General features: G+C 49.8%; 1 protein-coding gene across 1 annotated transcript in view; it reads right to left on the bottom strand.

Moving 5' to 3' along the window:
• The window catches only part of LOC119165623 (uncharacterized), a 52,139-nt gene extending 31,686 nt beyond the window's left edge, over positions 1-20,453 (bottom strand). Inside the window, exons 1-2 of the mRNA XM_037417737.2 lie at positions 19,889-20,453; positions 4,753-4,870 (exon numbers count right to left, since the gene is read on the bottom strand). Of these exons, the coding sequence (XP_037273634.2) occupies positions 4,753-4,866 (114 nt within the window). The 5' untranslated portion in view covers positions 4,867-4,870; positions 19,889-20,453. The remainder of the gene's footprint in view (positions 1-4,752; positions 4,871-19,888) is intronic.
• Positions 20,454-22,978: the final 2,525 nt, after the last annotated feature.

Genomic DNA, 22,978 nt, shown 5'->3' with positions numbered 1-22,978 from the left:
GTGTCTGTCTGTCCATCCATCCGTCCGCCCGTCCATCTATTCATCCGTCCGTCCGTCTGTCCGCCCGTCTGTCTGTGTGCGTCCATCCATCCATCCGTGTGTTCATCTATTCAATTCATGCATGCGTTTATGCGTCCGATAACACTCGAGAATGCAGACGGCGCGCGGGTAACGCCGACGAGACGCCAGCCAAAGAAGCCAAGCGCAATCGTCTTCAACGCGCCTGCCGCTCTACTTCGTTCATTCCTCACCAATGATCCGTCACGTACGGCGACTACCTAGCAGACTGAGGGAGGCACTTCTTCTTCACGCACCTAAGCGAAACCTGCGTAGCAGCCAATCGGAGAGTAGCGGTACAGCGCCATATAGAATATCCCCACTCCACTGCAGTTTCTTTGTACTTCTATGAGACTGCGCCGTCTATTATACTGTTCGAGATATACTGCCTCTATTTTTTTCTCGTCTCTTCTTCTCTCGGTTACGCCACACGCAGGACAAGGATAGACAAAGAGGAGCTTCGCCCCTAAAATTCCCCAATGATAACGATACTGCCGAGTGCGAATTCCTAGCGTCGATTCGTGCTGGCGCAATGCCCCTGTGTTTGCAGTTGTGGCTGTCCTCATTTCCAATAACGTAATATATTGCGACAGAAACTTCCAGCACTCGAGCGCCAGACACAGCAGTCTGCATTGCAGGTGTCGCGAACCCAGCGAAACGGCAACAGCTTCGTTACGACAAGCGAAGCCAGCTGCATTGCATCTGCGCGTCCTGCATGCTCACGAGCTCCAGACGAGGGTCCAAGAGACGTGACGAAAGATAGATTGATACATGAATGTGTTTATTAGGGAAAGGTAGGACCTGAGGACACCGATGGGGAGACTAGGAAAAGTGAACGGGTGATCGGCACCAATGAGTTTCAAACCTCCTTGATCGACACACACTACATCACGCGCGCCAAGCAGCTGCTGATTCTAATATGAGCTAATGTGGCAAGTCGGTGAGGGTTCTCTAGGATGTCCTTTTGAACCGCTTCCGAATCGGTATCTAGAAAAGTTGCGTTGCTCTGTCGATAATAATGTATCGGTGGACAGTGTAGAATGAGGCAATGCATGTTGGCCGTGCATGAAGAGTGGCAAAAGGTACATATGCAGGGGACAGAGGTGTTCATTACCCTCTTCTGGTCAGCAAGAGCCTGTCATTAAGGATTTATATTAGGGGTGGTGGGTGCGTTTGCAAGTACTTTGTCACTGAGTGTTTCCTGGGATCGGCTCAGGGTGAGTTTCAGAAGTATAGGAAGAAAGGGGTCGTCTTTGAGTCTCTTCCGGGTAATGTACTTGAGGAAGAGCCAAACGCGTGCTATTTCAACGTGAGAATTTGGTGACAAGCTTGCGTAGAGGAGGCTACCCAGATCAGGATGTGCACGCATGAAAGGTCAGAGATGACGAGGAAGAACTCCAGTATTCGACGTGGCAAGGCTGTGTGCCACCTCGTTACTCCCCCCTTGGATCCGCACGCGATGGAGGAAGAAAGCGAGATTAGAGGCCATTGACACGATATATGGAAAGGCATGGGGTAGTCTTTCTTGGGGACCTTAGACGCAAAAATTTTGGTGTGTCTGTTTGTCCACCCTTAACGATACTTTAAAAGGCACGAGAGTGACCAGACGATATCCCAAACGGCTGACCTCATCCGCAGCGCCCATCAATGTTGCTCAAGATTCAGCGTTCATACTTGTGCGATTGTCAATTGACCCCGTATCTGCATGTTAATTTGCCAATTTCGTTGAAATACGATAGGCTTGCATATGGAGAGAGTGAACAAAACATTTCTTTGATGCTCTGCGCAAACAAATTGGTGAATGGCATTCTGGAGGCGCTGCGTTAGAGTGCCTAGAGCGTGCAGCGGAGGCGAACAAGCACATCAAGTCACGTCACACGTGAGACATGAGCGTCATTTGGCAGTTTTATCGGAAAACGAAGCGCGTGGCTCTGAGACGGGTGTGCACGCCCGTCTAAGAGGTGATAAGGTGTAGAACGCAAGGTGATGGGTAGGTGCCACCACCGTCTCGTCTTAGCAAAGCGTTAGAAACACTCGCCTTTTCGTGCAAGCGTTGAATGGTCAGCGCAGCGTGATAAACGCTACGGTCCTTAAAATCACCTATGTATGCTTTTTCTAGTAAAAGATGCACATTCAGAGTATATACGTGTTGTTATGGTGCCCCATACATGCGCAATAATTGCTCTTTAATTGACAATTTCACAAGTATGAACGCTGAAGCTTGAACAACATTGGTGGGCGGTGCAGATGGGGTCAGTTGTTTGAAGTACCCGGTGCCATTAAAAGTTGACAAACAGACAAATGCACAGACAGACAGACAAACAGATCAAAATTCTTCCATCGAAGGTCCCCAAGAAAGACTACCGTCTGTAAAAGCAATTATTGCGCATATCTGAGGCACAATAACAACACGCATATATTCTGTATGCTTGTATTTTACTAGAAAAGGCATACATAAGTAATTCAAGTATCGTAGCGTTTAACACGCTGCGCTGGCCATGCAACGCTTGCACGAAAAGGCGAGGGTTTCCAACGTTTTGCTAAGGCGATACGGTGGTGGCACCTACCCGTCACCTTGCGTTCTACACCTTATCACCTCTGAGACGGACGCGCACGCCTGTCTCAGAGCCGCGCTACGTTTTCCAAGAAAACTGCCAGATGGCGCTCATGTCTCACGTGTGACGTGACTTGATGTGCTCGTTCGCCTCCCCTGCATGCTCGAGGCACTCTAACGCAGCGCCTCTAGAATTCCATGTACCGATTTCTCGCGCAGAACATCAAATAAATGTCTTGTTCACTCCTTCCACACGTGCGACTATGGTCTTTCGACGACATTTGCAGATTAACGTGCTGATATGGGCCAATTTTTTTCGCTCTTGATTGTCCGTGACTCTCAAACGGCAGTGAGAAACTTTGTTAACGGCGGCATCTCCCAGGAGGCACTACGTATTCTACAAGGAGCGTGTCGAACAAGCCCCAGAAATACATACATTATATGGACACCAGCTCATGCCATCGTGGGGGACAGCTACAATGGGGGTGTACATGACGCAGCTCGAGGGCTCCCCGACCGAGCTGCCTTCTCAAGTGCCAGCCCAGCCTCCTCCAGTGATTACGGCGCGGCAGACGAGTGGGAGTGGGAAGACAGAATGACAAGATACAATGAAATTACAAAACATTATAGATTACGAAGGGGCATATTCCCACCCCTCACCCAAAATTAACGAAAAGACAGTCTGTCAAATGGAGGCAGTTACAAACTAGGACGTATCCGAATCTTGCACTATTGCACATTATATATACTCATATATACAAAGCGAACAGGTGCAAGCGTTGCGACTCCAGAGCCACTCTGGAGCATATGTTATGGGAATGTAGAGGGATTAGTACTCATAACAAGTATGCGGCCTCCGCTGACAGCCTTCGCGCGCGCTGGGAAGCCGCAATGCTCAGCTCCGTCCTCGAAGACCAAATGTGGGCTGTCTAGCGGGCTGAGGAAGCCGCCAGGATTCAAGGACTCCTGGCCGTAACCTAGGCGGGGCCAATCGCCCACCACATATACTCGCCGGACTCCAAATAAAGTTCTTTCCTCCTCTCGTTCGCTTTTACGGTGACGCCGATGCGAACGCTGCTTCACGTAGTAACGGGTGCCTAGAGCTGTGCTGTATAAAGTAGCAGACAGGCCCACGCACGTGAAGGTTTGCTGACCCCCGTTTCCCTACAGGGCAATGACATCTTGTTTTAACAGGTACTGAACGTCATTGTCAATGTGGCTTGAGCACTCTGAAACAAGAAAGTGAGATATGAGAAATAAAGGAAGGGAGGACTACCTGAATCACTTCGGGTTATGAAACCCTACTTCAAGGGAAAATGATTCTGAGATGAAAAAAATTCCGCCATATCCACGAAGTGAATGATGATGAGTGGGCGAAGCTCCGTAGGTAAACCTGGTAAACCATGAATCCTCTGTACATTTTGCCCACTCGATTTTATTACATCGCTCCCCCTAGCGTACGTCGCCGCACTAAATCGAACGATTGCCTTCAACCAATGACACGCGCCATATGTGACATCATTCCTATTTTATAAGATCTCGCGTCTTTCATCAACTACAAGTACCGCTTTCTAGTTTATAACATCTTGCATCTTTTCATCATCAGCTACAAGTACCACCATCTAGTAAACACTACAAGAACTAAACGAGAGGTGGCTACATACAGGAGACGGTACCGCCATCTAGTGAACACTGCAAGAACTAAACTAGAGGTGGCTACATACAGGGGACGGTACCGCCATCTAGTGAACACTGCAAGAACTAAACTAGAGGTGGCTACATACAGGCTACAGGGGACGCACAGCCCACGCCCTAAGGAGCTTCGCCCCTAAAAAAATAGAGAGGAGAGGAACGCACTGTCAGTGTGAAACATGTGCGCTTATTCAATACACGTCGGAATTGAAACATTAGGCAGTGCCGATAAGCAAGTAACGCGACGGAAGTGACCGAGATCACTGAGCACAACGCATTGTACCACTGCGCAGACACGCGGCCAAAGACAAGTTGCTGCAGTTGATCACAACTGGCCCGGCAAGTCGTTCGACTTCTAATGCCACGAAATAGTCATGTAAATGAACTCCGATTCACAGTGGCGCACGCACAGTCATCGGCAATACAAAAACGTACATCAAGTCACTTGCCTCTTGCGCTTCAGTTTTGGCTTCTTTCTCACAGTCTTGACCAGCCAGGCAAGGGAGCTTTAGGGCCACCACAAAAAGGCCGATAGTCAAATGTATGCATCTGTTCATCTGCATTGTGCTGTAAGAACATTTATTTTTGTGAGTTATTCGAATATGACAAAAAGGCTGACAAAGATGTTGCAAGAAGCCCCAAGTTGAATTGGATGAGACTAATAATCTCAGCAAGCATCCATTACAAGTATTCATGTTTCTATGCCCACAACAACCAAGAGATAAATGAAAGGAATAAGGGAGTGTAGGTGAGGTCACGGGATCGAATCCCGGCTGCGGTGGCTGCATTTCCGATGGAGGCGGAAATGTTGTAGGCCCGTGTGATCAGATTTGGGTGCACGTTATAGAATCCCAGGTGGTCGAAATTTCCGGAGCCCTCCACTACACGACGCATACCACACGACGCATACGCACCATGAACAACATGCTTAAGCAATATCCCGTGCACATGACGTGCCCCAGCCTATAGTTGTGCACGTACGCCACCGATGTGTCGTTTCGGTGTTCTCTATTGTGTAGTACCAGTTTTTGTGGGATGTAGCAGTCAGTGCGTGTACTTTAGGAGAGGCTGGCAAGGATCCTGTATTCTGGCCGCAATACATCGCATCACTGCGCTGAAACTGCGGCCAGAGACGATGCACCAAACTCAATTACTAAGCTAAGCGTTGTCAGGGTTGGCGAAAACACGAGGCAGGAACGACGAGAAGACGAACGCAAGCGAAATGTAGTAGTAGTAGTAGTAGTAGTAGTAGTAGTAGTAGTAGTAGTAGTAGTAGTAGTAGTGGTAGTAGTAGTAGTGGTAGTAGTAGTAGTAGTAGTAGTAGTAGTAGTAACGTAAAAAACCACGATGTGAATGTGAGGGATGCCGTAGTAGAGGTCTCCGCAAATTTTGACCATCTTGTGTTCTTTAATGTACACTGACTACACGCAGTACACGGGCAGCTACTTTTTCGCCTCCATCTGGATGTGACCGCCGCGGCCACAATCGAACGCGCGCCATTCGAGTCAGCAGCGGAGCACACTATACAGCGAATGGCCCACCATGGCGGATGCGAAACTAGGGCCGATTAGTGAACAGCATCTCGAGGCTATTAAAAACGAAAATAAAAATAATAACAAGCTCAGATTTAGTTTGCGTGTTTCATTATTTTTTCTCGACTTTCATTATGCTGATCTTGAAGGGGCAGTGCAAAGACGCGGGGATAAGAAAGACATAGAGACAAAGAGCGCTGTCTTTCTTTTCCCCTCGTCTTTGCACTTCTATTTCCAAATGATATGAAGCAGCTAGCCCAAACCAAGGTACTCCTTATTCATGCTACTCAACAGAAGAACAAAATTCTACATGCCAAGTAAAGTAATGTCACTTCAACGCTCTTAATGAGGCACCATTTGAAACGCAGACTATAATAAGGATACGGGACATTTTTCGTCTGTTTTTTTTTAAATTTTAGCTAGCATTTACCGAAGTTTTGATGAAGAGCGTACGGTATGTGACGTCAGCCCACCAATGTCAATGTAAATAAGCGACGTGAAAACAGGACCAGTTCTTGCCGTACATAACTCCTTAGATCTTGGGGCGCACGCCCGCGACAAGGGCAAGTGGAATTCATTCGAAATTGAGCGTTTTTCCGCGACGTTTATTTTGAAAATATTGACGCAAGGCGAACGCAGTATTCAAACTACGCGCGCTAGTTCGCGCGCCCCCCCCCCCCAAGAGATCAGCGGCTTGATGATCAAACAAGAAAAGGCCGTGACGGCGCGCGCTTCCTCAGCACGGGATTTTGATGAAAAAGAAGTGGACCACCGCTCGAGGGTTTTTTCTCTCTCGGAGATTGATCCCTTTTTGCTGATCGCCTGTTACAGACGCCGCTACTTTTCGGGCACAAGTTCGCCCCAATAAACAGTTATTCGTACACCATTTGGATTGTACGTAACAATTCTGGTGGAGGCGCTGGGTAATGATCCCAAACCCAGTTGAACTTCGAGGAAGCAGCCCGGAACCACGAGCAGTCGAACCAACTGAGCTCACGCCAGTTCATCAGCGCTCCAGCCGTCGTCTACGTCGTGAGCCGCCGGAATTTCCCTTGCCACTAGAGCCCAGAGTGTCTCCAGCTGTCTCCGGTGAGAGTACCGAAATGTCGTCTCCAACCGCTGCCGCACACGCCGTTTCGTCTCCAGTCGCTGCCACGCACGTCGTTGTCGATGAGCCACGGACGCCGGACCCTTTTCATGGCGATCCTCATGAAGACGCCGAGGATTGGCTGGAGGGTTTTGAGCGCGTCGCCAACTGCAACGGATGGCCCGAAGAACGGAAGCTCCGCCGAGTTTATTTCGCATTGCAGGACAGCGCACGAACGTGGTTTGAAAACCATGAAGGTACCATTCGATCGTGCGATGATTTCCGACGGGAGCTACTGGCCACATACCCGAGTACAGACCGCAAGGAAAGAGCTGAAGCTGCCTTGCAGGCAAGAAACCAGCGCAACAATGAAAGCGTCGCAATGTATGTGGAAGACATGTGCCGGTTATTCCGCCGGTCTGATCAAAATATGAGCGAGGACAAGAAACTTCGGCACCTGATGCGTGGGGTGAAGCAGGAGATTTTTGCCGGTTTGCTCCGATGTCCCCCGCGGAACGTCGCTGAATTTCGCACCGAGGCGACAGCGGTTGAAAAGACTCTGCAACAGCGAGCGAGGCACTACAACCGAGATGTTAACGTCGCATCCGTAGACGCGGTGTCAGCAGTCTTCGGGAATGGCATCGACGTATTACGAGAGCTCATTCGATCGGTGGTTCGAGAAGAGCTCCAGAAGCTAAACGGCAACCCCTCAACGGTCTCGTCTTTAGGGGAAGTTGTTCGGGAGGAGGTGAGACAGGCAGTCTGTGAGCAGCAGCCACAAGCCCAGCCTGTTCAAGCGTCAGTTCCGATGCAGCCCGCTGTCTCGTACGACGAGGTACTGAGAAACACACCTGTACCTCATTTCGTCGCCCCTGGACCTCCTTTCGCCGCCCCTGGACCTTATTTCGCCGCAGCAAGCACGCATCTGCCGAAACCTCGATTTAAGCCATCCCCAGCCGAGACTAGGATCCGAAAAGCTGATATATGGCGCACTCCTGATCGAATTCCGCTTTGTTATCACTGCGGCGAAGCTGGCCATCTTTACCGGATGTGTGCATATCGCCGAGCTGGACTTCGGGGTTTTCCCGTAAACGCTGCCTGTCCACGGAATGGGGAGCGACCTTTTGAAATCGAGGAGTACTTGTCAACGCGTCAAGGGGCTCACTCCTCGCAGCAGCATCAGTCTCGGTCGACAGCGCCACTGAGGTATCGGTCACCAAGTCCGCGCCCATCTTCAAACTCTCCGAGGCGACTTCCCCAAAGCCCGCTTCGGGAAAACTAGAATCGGCGACCTGGGGAGGTAAGGCCGCTGCCGACGCAAGAAAACAACCTCCAGTGCCGATTTCAAAATGTGATGACGGACACGAGACTACGTGCGGAAATGGTAACGTCGCTTCTGATTTGTCGGTAATTATAGACGGTGTTGGGACTCCGGGTCCTGCCGGTCTCGTTTTCGGTAGCTGGCCCCGTCGCAGAATCCATCGTCCAACAATTCAGCGAGAAGAAGCGCCCGAACGAACAACAGAGATTTATTTACATGCGGAGAAGTGGTCAACTGACCCAAAGAGAGAAGAGTGAGTGTGATACAAAACGTCTTCGGCATTTTATAGCGGCGCGCCGTTGACACTGGGCGCCCCGTCCGCATCGTCAACCAATACGGTGTCTCCGGCACCTCGGCCACGAGAGAGGGGGAAACACACCTCACAACACATGGAGTGGCACAACCTAACACGAGGTCCATATATGGTCACGGCGCCCTAAAATGTTACCAAACATGGTCACGAACGCACAGCAGACCCCGGAGCTGTCCCGGCGAGAGGAGGAACCCGAATGGGGAGGTGGGGGTGGACGACACCGTCGGTCAAGAACCGGTTCTCCCCCAAACTCTTCCTGCTTGGCTCCCCAGGGCCGGTCGTAACACTCTCTCGCGCCGGGGGGGTGAAGATCTCGATGGGCTGAGGTTTGCAGCCACTGTCCGGAGAGATCAGCGCCGGCAGTCGGTTTGGTGACGACCGTCTTTGATGAAGTAGAGGGCAACACCTGCTTCATTGTGGGCTCAACAGACATCACATACGCACATGAAAACACAACTACTCAGCCGGTGAGCGCCGGACAATTCCGCCAAACTCCACCAGGCTATTTTCCCCTTTAACTGATATTAAAGGAAATACACAATTTATTCAAAATGTTACTCACACTTTAAGGTGACACAAAACAACAACACTGGAAGCACACCGAACCCGAAACCCTGGATAGCCGTGTCTTCAACGTTTTCAAACAAGTACACCTAAAAGAGTAAAAAAACAATCACTAGCTCTTGTCTAGGTCAGGAAAAAAAATGCCAGAGTTCTCGAGACATCCTCTCGCGTCAGGGGCATCGACTTAAGCCATCAGCGTTGCCATGGAGTACACCCTTTTTGTAGCGTATTTCAAACGTATATTGTTGCAAAACGAGGCTCCAACGCAGCAGGCGGCCGTTCTTAGAGGACATGGTCTGTAGCCAGGTGAGAGGACAGTGGTCCACTTCCACAATGAACTTGCTTGCGGCAATATAACAAGCCAGTTTCTGGACTGCCCAAACCAAGCACGCACATTCCTTTTCGCTAGCGCTGTAAACCTGCTCGCGAAGGGTGAGTTTCCGGCTAACATAGAGGACGGGATGCTCTTGATCCCCCTCATCCCTTTGACTAAGAACTGCCCCCATGCCTCTATCACTAGCGTCGCATTGGACTATGAAAGGCCTCGAGTAGCCCGGTGAACTAAGCAAAGGTTGGCTCGACAAGGCCGCTTTCAAAACGCGGAAAGCCTTTTCTTTCTCCTCATCCCAGTCGACCATTTGGGGCTCGATCTTGCGCAACGCGTCAGTAAGAGTGCTGGCAATGTCGAAATATCTAGGGATGTACTTACGATAGTAACCAGCTATTCCAAGAAAAGCCTGAATATCGGTTTTCGTTCGGGGCTGGGGAAAGTCTCGGATAGCTGCCACTTTCATTTCAGAGGGACAGCGATGCCCTCGACCGATAACATGCCCGAGATAGAGTACCTCTGCTTGTGCTAGCTGACACTTGGGCGCCTTTACCGTTAAACCTGCTTCGCGTAGGCGTGTCAGTACTGCTCTCAAATGCGCCAAGTTTTCTGGCCAGGACGAGGAAAACACGGCGACGTCGTCCAAGTAAGGCAATGCGAAGTCCTCTTGACCCCGCAAAACCTTATCCATTAAGTTTGAAAAACAGTAAGGCGCGTTCTTTAGGCCGAAACTCAACACTTTAGGGCGGAATGTCCCCAATGGTGAAATAAATGCAGCATACCGGCTCGCCCTCTCGGTGAGCGGCACCTGCCAGTAACCTCTCACTAGGTCTAGCGTTGAGATAAATTGCGCGCTGCTTACCCTCTCGACGCGTTCCTCAATGTGGGGAATTGGGTATGTCTGATCCTTGGTGATGAGGTTTAACTTACGATAGTCTACGCAATGACGCGGATCTTTGCCGGGTACCTCCACAAGAATTAACGGGGAAGTGTAATCACTTTCACACGGCTCAATCACGCCCAATTCCAGCATCCTGTTAACCTCTGCTTTTATTAGCTCAAGCCGGTGAGGTGACACCCGATACGTCTTAGATCTTACCGGTTCCGACGAGGTAAGCTCTATGTCATGAGTGAGGACGGATGTCCGGCCTGGCTCGCTTACAAATCTGTCCTGAAACTCGGTCAAAAGACCACGCAATTCCTGCTTCTGCTTCGTTGTCAGTTGTGACTTTGATACTAAATCCTCAACTCTTTTCTCGATCGGGACTTCGTCCGATTCGGGAGCTAATTCAGGGATTTCTGCCGGAACCTCTTCCGGAACATTTAAAGTCATGTTCACGATGGCTTCCCTCTCTTTGTAGGGTTTGAGTAAGTTGCTCTGATACACCTGGTGTGCCTTACGACTTCCTGGTAATTTTACCACATAGTTGGTGTCAGACAATTTTCGAGTAATCTCGGCCGGGCCGACCCATTGCACTTCAAGCTTATTCTTTTGGGAGGGCCTCAACAACATGACCCTGTATCCTACAGCAAAGTGTCGCGCTTTAGCTGTCCGATCGTAGTAAAGCTTAGCCTTCTGCCGTGCTTTGGTCATCGCACTCTCGGTCAGTTCTTGGGCTTTTGTTAGACGATCCAATAAGGTGAGGACATATTCCACTACTACAGGATCATTACCCTGACCTTCCCACGACTCTCTCAGCATAAGAAGAGGAGAACGCAGTCTGCGGCCGTAAACAAGTTCCGCTGGCGTAAACCCTGTTGTCTCATGTGGTGAAGTTCTTAGTGCAAACATCGTTGCAGGTAAGCACATTTCCCAGTCAGTTTTTCGTTCAAAACATAAGGCTCTTAAAACTCGCTTCATCACGGAGTGAAGCTTTTCTATCGAGTTCGACTGCGGATGGTACACTGAACTATGCAATAATTTCACGCCACACCGCTCTAGAAAGGTTGTCGTTAAGGCACTCGTGAAAGTGGTGCCCTGGTCTGATTGTATCTCGGCAGGAAAGCCTACCCGGGCAAACACGGACAGAAGTGCGTTCACTACTTCGACGGAACTTAGCTCTTTTAGCGGGACCGCCTCTGGAAATTTAGTAGCTGGGCAGATTAAGGTCAGGATGTGACGGTGGCCTGAAGTTGTCTTGGGCAAAGGACCTACTGTGTCAATTACCAACCGACGAAAGGGCTCCGTGATTACGGGTACCAGCTTCATTGGAAATTTCGCCTTATCTCCCGGCTTACCCACTCGCTGACACACATCGCAAGATTTTACAAACCTCTCTACATCTTTAAAGCATCCAGGCCAGTAGTATTCCTGTAAAAGACGATTTTTCGTCTTCTTTACGCCTAAGTGGCCTGACCATGATTCTCCATGCACCAAACTAAGCAAATCCTGACGATACGCCTGAGGTACGACTACCTGGTCAAACTCTACTTCTCGCCTATCTAGATATTTTCGATAGAGTATGCCGCTCCTCTCTTGGAATCTCACATTTCGTTTGGCGATTCCCTCTTTCGAACTGTCCTGGAATTGCTTAAGCGTCGTGTCCCCCTTTTGTTCGGTTATTAATGAAGCGGGGCTCACTTGCAGCAGCCGACTGAAATTATCTGAAGTTGGCATGACACACAACTCTTTTGTATTTCCTAGTACCTGGAATGTGTCACCCTCTGTGCTATCCTCTGTACTACCAGGAATCGGCTTGGGAGCAACGGCATTTTCTATTTGCTCGGTCAACGAGGCGTAATTGACCCCTTCCAATTCGGGAGGAGGTTCAACGTCGCCTTTAGGAATGGTTGCCTCCGTGACTACGGCTTCTGCAGCCTGTTCTCGCACAAGTCGATTTGTTACCGCGGTGTCCAACTCGCAACCAGGCCCGTTGTCGATTTGAGGCTTGTTTGCCTCAGTGAATATTGCTCTCGCAGCAAGCGCACGTGCCTTCGATCTAGTCAGTGCCTGCACTATGCCTTCTCCCAACGTTAGACCTTTTTCCTTCAGCATTTGATCTGACTTATTTGAAAATAAGTAAGGATACTGAGGGGGTAGATGTGGCGATACCGCGGCTTCCGTTTCCAACGTACCAAATGCGCCTTTAAGGACAACTTTAGCTACGGGGAGGCACTGACTGTTTGCTTCTACGGCTTGTCTAATCCAGGCACAGTCTCCTGAATACTGCCCGGACTGAACAAAAGACGGATGAACTACGTCCATAGTGGCTGCGGAGTCTCTAAGAACCCGACACTGCTTGCCGTTCACAGTAAGGTCGTACATATAGGGCTCTAACAACTTCATGTTCTCGTCGGCTTCATTTATAGATAAAAAGGCCACCTTTTCTTTCGGGCAGTGTTTCGCGAAGTGCCCTGTTTCGTGGCAATTGAAACAAGCAGCCGGCTTTCTCGCCTCAAATTTCCTTTTGCTTGCCTCTGCCGACGCCCCATGGTTAGATGAATTGTTTTCCTCACCCTTTTGTGCGAGACTTGTCGGTTGTTTTCTAAACGGCGCCTTATTCGGTAGTAGGAATTTTTCCCTTTTAGGCTCGCTGTTTGCCCCGAGGGCGCGGCGCGTAACGAATTCTTCAGCGAGCTCTGCGGCTTTCATTACGGTGTTCACGTCCGGTCTGTCCTGCACCCAGAACCTCACCTTTTCTGGTAACCTTTGATAGAATTGCTCCAGACCGATACACTCGAGCACCTTGTCATGATTCCCATACGCCTTTGCCTCTTTGAGCCACTCCCCCATGTTGGCCATTAACTTGTAAGCAAACTCCGGGTATGAATCACTGTTCTCTTTTACGGCGTTGCGAAATTTTTGTCTGAAACCTTCCGCTGACAACCTGTATTTCTTGAGAAGGCTCGACTTTACCTCACTGTACTCGTCAGCCTCCTCTTTCGTGAGGCGCGCGATTACTTCTGAGGCCTCCCCCGGAAGTAGGGACAACAAGCGTTGAGGCCACGTATCCTGGCTGAAACCTTGCTTTTCACAAGTTCTCTCAAAGTTGACGAGAAACAGCCCAATGTCCTCCCCTAGCTTGTACGATCTCATTAGGTCCGTCATTTTGAACCTGACCCGCTCTGCGGTACCGGATGCCTCGCTGCCTCCTGTTCTACTATTATGGCTAATCTCCAGCTCGAGGCGCTTCATTTCAAGCTCGTGCTTTCGCATCTTATCTGCCTCGGCTTCTGCCGCTTTCCTTTCGGCCTCGGCCGCCTTTATTTCGGCCTCTGCCGCTTGCCTCTCCTGAATCTCCTCGACACATTCTGACAGCTCGTCATCCTCCGCCCCCAATGCGAGAATCGCCTCTATCAGCTCTGGCTTTCTTTGAGAGTCCGACACCTCCAGATTCAACTCCCTTGCAAGTAGCAACAACATGGACTTTCGCAGGGATTTCAGATTCATGGCTGCCTCCAGTACCGCTGTCTCTGTTCCGCAAAGATTCCTGTCCTGCAACTAATTAACCTTGACGGCAACGACAGCTCTAGATTCCTGCCTTGCCTCAAGTTTTCCGTTAACTTAGTCTACAAATAAAGCTTCAAAAAGCTCTTACACGGAATCCTGCCCTGCCACTGTTAACCTTGACGCCACTGACAGAAGGAGCTTAGCCAAGCTATCACACAATTTATGCCTGACGCAAGTTACCTGTTAACCCAATGACCAAGACAGCCCCTCTCTACCAGCTTTTACTTAACACATAGAGTAAATGCCTGGTAAAATTTAACAGAGAAAGCCGGCACTCACCCAGTTCGCAGTCATGTCTCCGGCGTCGTGCCTCTCAGAAGTGCCGTTCGGTTCCCTTTGGAAGTCGATGAGCTCGTGTAATCCTTCTCCTGTCGTCCCGTTGTTGAACTTCGGGCTCACTCCGTCCAGTGGTCGCTTTCGGGGTTATCGGCATCCCACCGCTGCCACCAGTTGTTGGGACTCCGGGTCCTGCCGGTCTCGTTTTCGGTAGCTGGCCCCGTCGCAGGATCTATCGTCCAACAATTCAGCGAGAAGAAGCGCCCGAACGAACAACAGAGATTTATTTACATGCGGAGAAGTGGTCAACTGACCCAAAGAGAGAAGAGTGAGTGTGATACAAAACGTCTTCGGCATTTTATAGCGCCACGCCGTTGACACTGGCCGCCCCGTCCGCATCGTCAGCCAATACGGTGTCTCCGGCACCTCGGCCACGAGAGAGGGGGAAACACACCTCACAACACATGGAGGTGCACAACCTAACACGAGGTCCATATATGGTCACGGCGCCCTAAAATGTTACCAAACATGGTCACGAACGCACAGCAGACCCCGGAGCTGTCCCGGCGAGAGGAGGAACCCGAATGGGGAGGTGGGGGTGGACGACACCGTCGGTCAAGAACCGGTTCTCCCCCAAACTCTTCCTGCTTGGCTCCCCAGGGCCGGTCGTAACAACGGCTACGAAACGAATGCTTTAGTAGACACAGGCGCAGACTATTCCGTCATGAGCAGGGGACTTGCCAGAACGCTGAAAAAAGTGCTGACCCCTTGGATAGGACCACAAGTGCGAACCGCCGGGGGACACCTTATCGATCCGGCAGGCATGTGTACCTCTAGAGTTGGGATACGCGGCTTCACCTACGTCGCCAGCTTCATTGTCCTGTCGGAGTGTTCAAGAGATGCAATTATCAGAATGGACTTTTTGCAGGCCAATGGCGCAGTGATAAACTTGCAGGAAACGTGCGTCTCGTTTTCGACGAAACACGCCATCGCGACTTTCGAGAGTGAAAAACGATTCGATGCGCTCCAGATTGCAGGTGATGATATTACAGTACATGCAAGATCCATCATCGTTGTCACCGTAAAAAGCAATGTGTACAACGACTAGGAAGGAATGGCAGAAAGCAATACTGGGCTATTACTCGAGAAAGGGATCTGTGCAGCAAGAGGTATTGTACGACTGCGTGATGGGTGTACGAGTGTCTTCCTGACAAATTTCCGAAATGAGGTGCAGCACCTTGCGAAAGGAACTGTGGTTGGTCACTTGCATGATTACGTTCCGATTACGGATTTGAATTCTTCCGAGACTGCACCACTGCACCCTGACGGTATAGATTCCATACTCGCATCTACCCACATCGAAGCAGCCCTATCACCGAACCAGAAACAAAAAATCGAGAGCCTTATACGGGAGTACGCCTCATGTTTTTCCACGTCATCGAAAGTGCAAAGAACATCTATCATCAAACACTGCATCATAGTCGATCAATCTGTTAGACCTATTTGCCAGCACCCGTACCGAGTGTCACCAAAAGAGAGAGAAATCATCAGAGGCCAAGTTGAAGAAATGCTCAGGGACGACGTAATTCAACCGTCGGCCAGCCCATGGGCCTCACCTGTAGTACTGGTAAAGAAAAAGGACCAGACCTTGCGCTTCTGCGTTGACTACCGAAAATTGAACGTCGTCACAAAGCGGGATGTCTATCCCCTTCCAAGGATCGATGACACCCTTCACAGACTACGAGACGCGAAATTCTTCTCCTCTCTAGACCTCAAGAGCGGATACTGGCAGATAGAGGTGGACGAACGAGATCGCGAGAAAACTGCTTTCGTGATCCCAGATGGGTTATACGAGTTCAAGGTACTCCCATTTGGCCTGTGTTCCGCACCCGCCACATTTCAGCGGATGATGGATACTGTGCTGTCCGGGTTAAAATGGCAGTCCTGCCTTGTTTATCTCGATGACGTCGTGATCTTTTCGGCCACCTTCGATCAGCATGTGGAACGACTACGTACTGTGCTCGAAGCGATTAGTTCAGCAGGGCTGATGATAAAACCCCAAAAGTGCCATCTTGGTTTTCGTGAACTGCTTTTCCTCGGTCATGTGGTTAGCTCTGAAGGCATTCGACCTGACCCCGAAAAGACAGCAGCTGTAGAAAAGTTTTCTAGACCGACAGATAAAAGAGCTGTGAGACGATTCTTAGGACTTTGTGCCTATTACAGAAGATTCGTTAAAGATTTTTCGAAGATTGCGGAGCCACTAACCCGACTGACGAAAGAGGACATGCCTTTCACCTGGACAAGCGAGCAAGAAGAGGCGTTCAATGAGCTACGACAGCGACTCCTACACTACCCTGTCCTGGCACATTTCCACGAAGAAGCCGAAACAGAGATTCACACGGACGCAAGCAATTTGGGACTAGGCGCCGTCCTTGTGCAGCTGCAAAACGGAGAGGAAAGAGTGGTCGCATATGCTAGTCGCACTCTTTCGAGAGCTGAAATAAATTATTCGGCGACGGAAAAAGAATGTCTGGCGGTAATATGGGCCATACAGAAGTTCCGACCGTACTTATATGGTAGACCATTTCGAGCAGTGAGCGACCATCACTCGTTGTGCTGGCTCGCAGGCCTAAAGGACCCTTCTGGGCGACTTGCTAGATGGAGCCTCAGGTTGCAGGAATACGACATAACAGTCGTATACAAGTCGGGTCGCAAGCACAGCGATGCTGATTGCCTATCACGCACACCAATGGAATCTGCACCTGAGGAAGATGGAGACGACTTTCCGTTTCTTGGGGCCGTGAGCACCGCAGACATGACTGAATATCAGCGATCTGACGTGGAGTTGCTTAAACTGATCAAGCATCTGGAAGGGCAACCCGTGCGTGTTCCTCGAGTTTTCGTCCGGGGATTGTCCTCGTACCTCATGAGAAACAACGTTTTGTACAAAAGAAACTTCGAGCACAGCAAGGAGAAATTCCTACTCGTCGTTTCTTCGGTCTTGCGACCCAAAATCCTGAAAGCCTGCCACGATGACCCAGCAGCAGGACACCTCGGAGTGAGTAGAACATTGGCTCGCATCCGCACCAAGTACTACTGGCCAAAGTTACTGGATGCTGTACAGCATTATGTAAGGACATGTACAGATTGCCAGAGACGCAAAACGCCTCCATTGAAACCTGCAGGATTTCTCCAACCAATTGAACCACCTGAGTCTCCGTTCGAACAAGTAGGAATGGATCTACTTGGGCCATTTCCCACGTCATCAATGGGCAACCGATGGATAGTAGTGGCGACAGACTACTTAACCCGGTATGCCGAGACAGCCTCTCTCACCAGGGGCACGGCTATAGAAGTAGCTGAATGTTTCGTCACTAACATTTTACTACGGCATGGTGCCCCAAAGGTGGTTATCACGGATCGAGGAACTGCATTCACAGCCAATCTGACGCAGTTCATTATGAAACTTACCCACACAAGTCATAGGAAAACAACGGCTTACCGTCCCTAAACTAATGGGCTAACCGAGCGACTCAACAGAAATCTAACCGATATGTTGTCCATTTACGTTGACTTGGAGCACCGTGCGTGGGACAAGATACTGCCGTACGCCACTTTCGCTTACAATACTGCTGTGCAGGAAACTACTAAAGTGACGCCATTTCAGCTAGTCTATGGTCGAGTAGTTACCACACCATTAGATGCAATGCTGCCTGTAGGCGACAATACAGAGCACAAGCCTGACATCAGCGAATTCATTCAGCGAGCCGAAGAAGCACGGCAGTTGGCGCGACATCGCATAAAACAACAACAACGCGTGGATGCAAACCGTTACAACCTTCGTCGGAGAGGAGTCGACTACGCACCAGGCGACCTAGTTTGGATTTGGACTCCTGTGCGGACGCCTGGCCTTTCCGAAAAGCTCATGCGCCGCTATTTCGGCCCTTACCGAGTCCTTCGTCGCGTCAGCTCCTTGAACTACGAGGTGTCACCGGAAGGACAAGTGAGCTCATCAAGATGCCGAAGGAGCACAGAAATCGTGCATGTAGTCAGAATGAAGCCATACTATGACAGGCAATGAACATCGAATTATACACACCCGATTATGAGGAATACCTAATTCTCCATTGGAAATCACGCATTCAGACCATCTCAGCAACACTGCTTTTACGCATCGGGACGATGCGTTTTCGGAGGAGGGATAATGACGCAAGGCGAACGCAGTATTCAAACTACGCGCGCTAGTTCGCGCGCCCCCCCAAGAGATCAGTGGCTTGATGATCAAACAAGAAAAGGCCGTGACGGCGCGCGCTTACTCAGCACGGGATTTTGATGAAAAAGAAGTGGACCACCGCTCGAGGGTTTTTTCTCTCTCGGAGATTGATCCCTTTTTGCTGATCGCCTGTTACAGACGCCGCTACTTTTCGGGCACAAGTTCGCCCCAATAAACAGTTATTCGTACACCATTTGGATTGTACGTAACAATATGAACGGAAATGATCTGGAGTGCCCAGTGCACAATTGCGCTTGTCAGGTCGAAGTGGCCAAAGTGAGGGGCCCTTTAAGGTGTTCACTGATAGGGAAAAATTGGTCCTACGTGAATAAACCTGGCATCCCTCTTTGCTGAGGTATCAGTCGTCTGGTTGTTTGCTCCTGCACTGCCCTTGCCAGCCACAACGAATCGAAAGAGACCCAGGAGAGTACCAATTGAATGGTAGACACTTGACGCAATATGCTAGACAACAAAAACGAAAGACCACATACTGCGAATCACGCGGCAAATGCATGCCTATATTCAATCATTGGTACATTTCTGCTATCTTCAGCAATGTAATTTTATTTTGCTTCTTGCCGTAGATGCAAGTCACCGACGTCGTTGTTTTGGGATAGTTAAATTTTATAGAAGTTTATTGTGCTTATAATTATAATTTTGAGGGCCAAAAAACACTGTTTTACCTGCCTGTGTTTGGCGCCTAGAACACACGTTTTTGGTGCCTAAAAATCTGGCCTCTAGTTATCACATGCACCTTACGTGCAACGGAAATTGCCGGCTCATCCAACAGCTGCTTTAGCCACGTTCGTCATCAGCGCTCGCGCGTGGTTAATCGCCCGTAGAACAGACTATTCGTGGAGTAATTCGACCTCTTTGCACCTACTATGAAACAGGATGGATTGATTTATATGCGGGGTTTAGCGTCCCAAAACCTCCATATGATTATGAGCGACACCATGGAGGAGGTCTCCGGAAACTTTAACCACCTGGGGTTTCTTTAACGTGCACCCAAATTTGAGCACACGGGCATACAGCATTTTTTGCCTCCATCGAAAATGCAGCCGCCGCAGACGTGATTCGATCCCGTGACCTGTGGGTCAGCAGTCGAGTGCCTTAGCCACTAGACCACCGCTGTGGGGTTATACGGAATAAGACGTCGATGGTGAAAACCCACCGTATGTAAAATATTTATTATGAGGTGTCTATAAAACGGAACTAGCTCGCGCCGAGCAGGAGAGCTTGAAGAACAACGGGGCAGCCTTATTCCTGCTTTGGGTACAAGACATGCTGATCCTTTAATGACGATGAACTTCAGAAAAAGTGATTGCTATCGGGAAGAACACATATACATTCGCGAACGAATTCAGTGGAGCGATTAAAATCCCCCCCCCCCCCCAAAAAAAAAATAAAAACAGGAGAAATAAATGGAGCAAGAACGTACCTAAACGTTCCTCAGTTCCGCGGTCTTCAGGAAGGACGCAGTCAATATTGTGAGCTTAGAAAACAAGGTGAGGACAATGCGTGCTGGAGCTTCTTGAACCACCGTATTTAAAGGCGTACTGCTTGCACAGTGGTGACGCAGATGCTCAATAAGATAATGCGCTTTCTCTTTTTGAAATCGTGATAGAGTTTTCCGTGTAACTTGATCGTTTATCACAACCATAACTTCTAACAGCCTGCGTGACTCTGCCCCAGACGTAAAAAAAATATATGTGCGGCTTTAAATGCACTTTGCAGTTTTACCTTGTACGGCGAGCATTTGTTTTATAATTTTCTACAAAAACAACAAAAAACAAAAAAAACGTACAAAAACATGCAAGTGTTCGTTGCGCAGGTGCAGTCGGATGTTATTCAGATTTCAGCGTATGTGACTCAATTAGTTGATGTAGAAAAGCAGCTGTTTGTTTTATTTATTAAGCCTGCAAATACACTGGAGTTATACTCAAGGACTAGCTAGTTGCACGGAAAAAAAGAATATTACTTCTTTGTGGTGGTGCCGTTCCCTCTGTTGATTGATTGATATGTGGAATTTAACGTCCCAAAACCACTACATGATTATGAGAGACGCCGTAGTGGAGGGCTCCAGAAATTTCGACCACCTGTTGTTCCCTCTGCTTGTCCGTGGGTCAGTTGGAGCTACAAAACGTTATTACGATCTCTAGAAATATATTTACCGCAGCGTTTGTTATTGCGTCTTTCATTAAAAAGCTCGAGCACTGCTGACACATTTCCGGAACATGCGAAGAACCTCCGCGCGTTATGCATGGCGCAGGGGCTCCGGAAGTATATCTGAAGGGTGGGGGTGACGTTTGAGGGCAGGAATATATCTGACATAGCAAACCGACACACCGGGATGAAAAAGGGCAACATGATAATGCCACGTGCCCTGCCGTTCTGCGCAGCTGCCACTATAGAGCGACAGCCGTCGCGTCATTTAGATAGGCTAGAGCGGACTGCGATTAACTTCCGATGGGCCCATCGTATATGACAGTGCAGTATCTGATGATAGATGTGCGCATGTTGTGTGTTGTCTTCTCAGCGCTTAAATAACTGGCAGCGCGTAAGTTGTGGGTTGTTCTCTGGTGGAACGGCAGCTGTGCATGGGCACGCTGCTCCGATCCTGTTAGTGTTCCTTTTGTGTCCTAAGCGAGAGGCACAAGTACGCCTCCTTACTAATAAACCTTGTCTGCCGCACCCTCGTCTTCGGTGGATTCCAGTGACGACAACGCACGTGACAATAAGGCTAGTTCAAGCCTTCGTGATGAGCCGAATAACGTACGTAGCATGCTACCTCAAGTGGCAGGTATACCGGAAAAGACAAAGATGGATGGCTTAATCAGGAAGGCGTACAAACAGGCGACAGAGCTACCGACGAACACAAGCACGACTAAATTACTCGATCTGAGTCTACAAAGCACGCTGGATGAATCGATAGAGGCACAGATCATAGCACAGTACGAACGTCTTTCCAAAAGCACAGCGGGCAGAGACACACAGGAGAGTTTAGGGATTAGATATCACGCTCAGCACGGTGTCATATTTGACATACCAAGCAATGTAGGAAATAGGCTGGTCATCCTTTCGTTGCCGAAGAACATGTTCCCCGATTACCACAGGGGTAGGCGGGAAAAGAGAGCACAGGACACACAGAGGAAGTATGGCGAATTGAGATTGATTGATTTGTGGGGTTTAACGTCCCAAAACCACCATATGATTATGAGAGACGCCGTAGTGGAGGGCTCCGGAAACTTCGACCACCTGGGGTTCTTTAACGTGCACCCAAATCTGAGTACACGGGCCTACAACATTTCCGCCTCCATCGGAAATGCAGCCGCCACAGCCGGGATTTGATCCCGCGACCTGCGGGTCAGCAGCCGAGTACCTTAACCACTAGACCACCGTGGCGGGGCATGGCGAATTGAGAGAGACAGTGTTCGTAAACGTGGCCAGGTATGCGCGCTGGTGCGGCTTCGCGGATGCTGTAATTGATCAGCAGAACGTTTGCAAGACTTGCGTCACAGCACGCACGGAGCAAATAGAGACAGCAGAGGAAGTGGCTGTCGTGCTTGCAGTGGCCACTACCACTGCCGAAGTGGTTATCAGAGACTCAAAGAGGGCAGTCCGCATTCGCCAACGGCCTCGTCTCACCCGAGGCGTTACGAATTTTACTTGCGGGCGAAATTGAAGATAGGGATGTTTAAGTATTATGGACGCTCGCCCACACTGCCTCGCTCGCCGGCCACGAGGCGGCGCACGGGGCGGATCGAGGGCTTACGGACCGAGCCGCCGCCATCACCACCGCCACCCCGGCAGCGACGTCAATTGAGCAATGGGAGTGGGAGGATCGCCTCACCAGTTTTAAAGATATCACCTTGCATTACAGATTGGCCAGGTGCGAATTTCCGCCACCACACCGAAAACTGAATAAAAGGCAGACGGTCACGTGGCGACAGCTGTAGACCAAGACGTTTCCAAATCCGGTGATCTTGAATCACTGTTACCCGGAGCTTTATGCGTCGCGCTGCAAGTTTTGCGAGGCCAGGGCAACCCTGGAACCCATGCTATGGGAGTGCGGCAAAAGTGGGACTCCAGACGAGGACGCAGCCTCGAACCCAACACGCTGGGAGACTGCCCTGCTCAGCCATGCCTTTGAAGACCAACTGTGGGCTGTTTAGCGGGCCCAGGCCGCCGCCAGAGCTCAAGGGCTCGTGGCCAATACTTAGGCGGGGATATCTGCCCAGATCCCTGAATAACTCACGGGACGTATTTTTAAAAATAAAGTTGCATTTCTCCCTTTTCTTGAAATTACCAGAACTCGCACAGAACAATGCTTTTCTTGATTTTCTTACGTGGAATGTAATGCTGAGTGCCTTGAAATTATGCGATGCGAATTTGACGCGCTTTTGACAGCGCATCATAATTCGTGACTGTAGGGGCTACAATGCGTCGGTTTTCGATGGCCCGCGCGCTAATCTCCTCGTGACTACATCCACCAGTGATGCTAAGCCCAATGTCTCCTAGAAGGCGTTGC

Source organism: Rhipicephalus microplus, chromosome 9 (assembly GCF_043290135.1).
Source record: "Rhipicephalus microplus isolate Deutch F79 chromosome 9, USDA_Rmic, whole genome shotgun sequence".
Lineage (NCBI taxonomy): Eukaryota > Metazoa > Arthropoda > Arachnida > Ixodida > Ixodidae > Rhipicephalus > Rhipicephalus microplus.
This window is presented reverse-complemented; position numbering and strand designations above follow the sequence as displayed.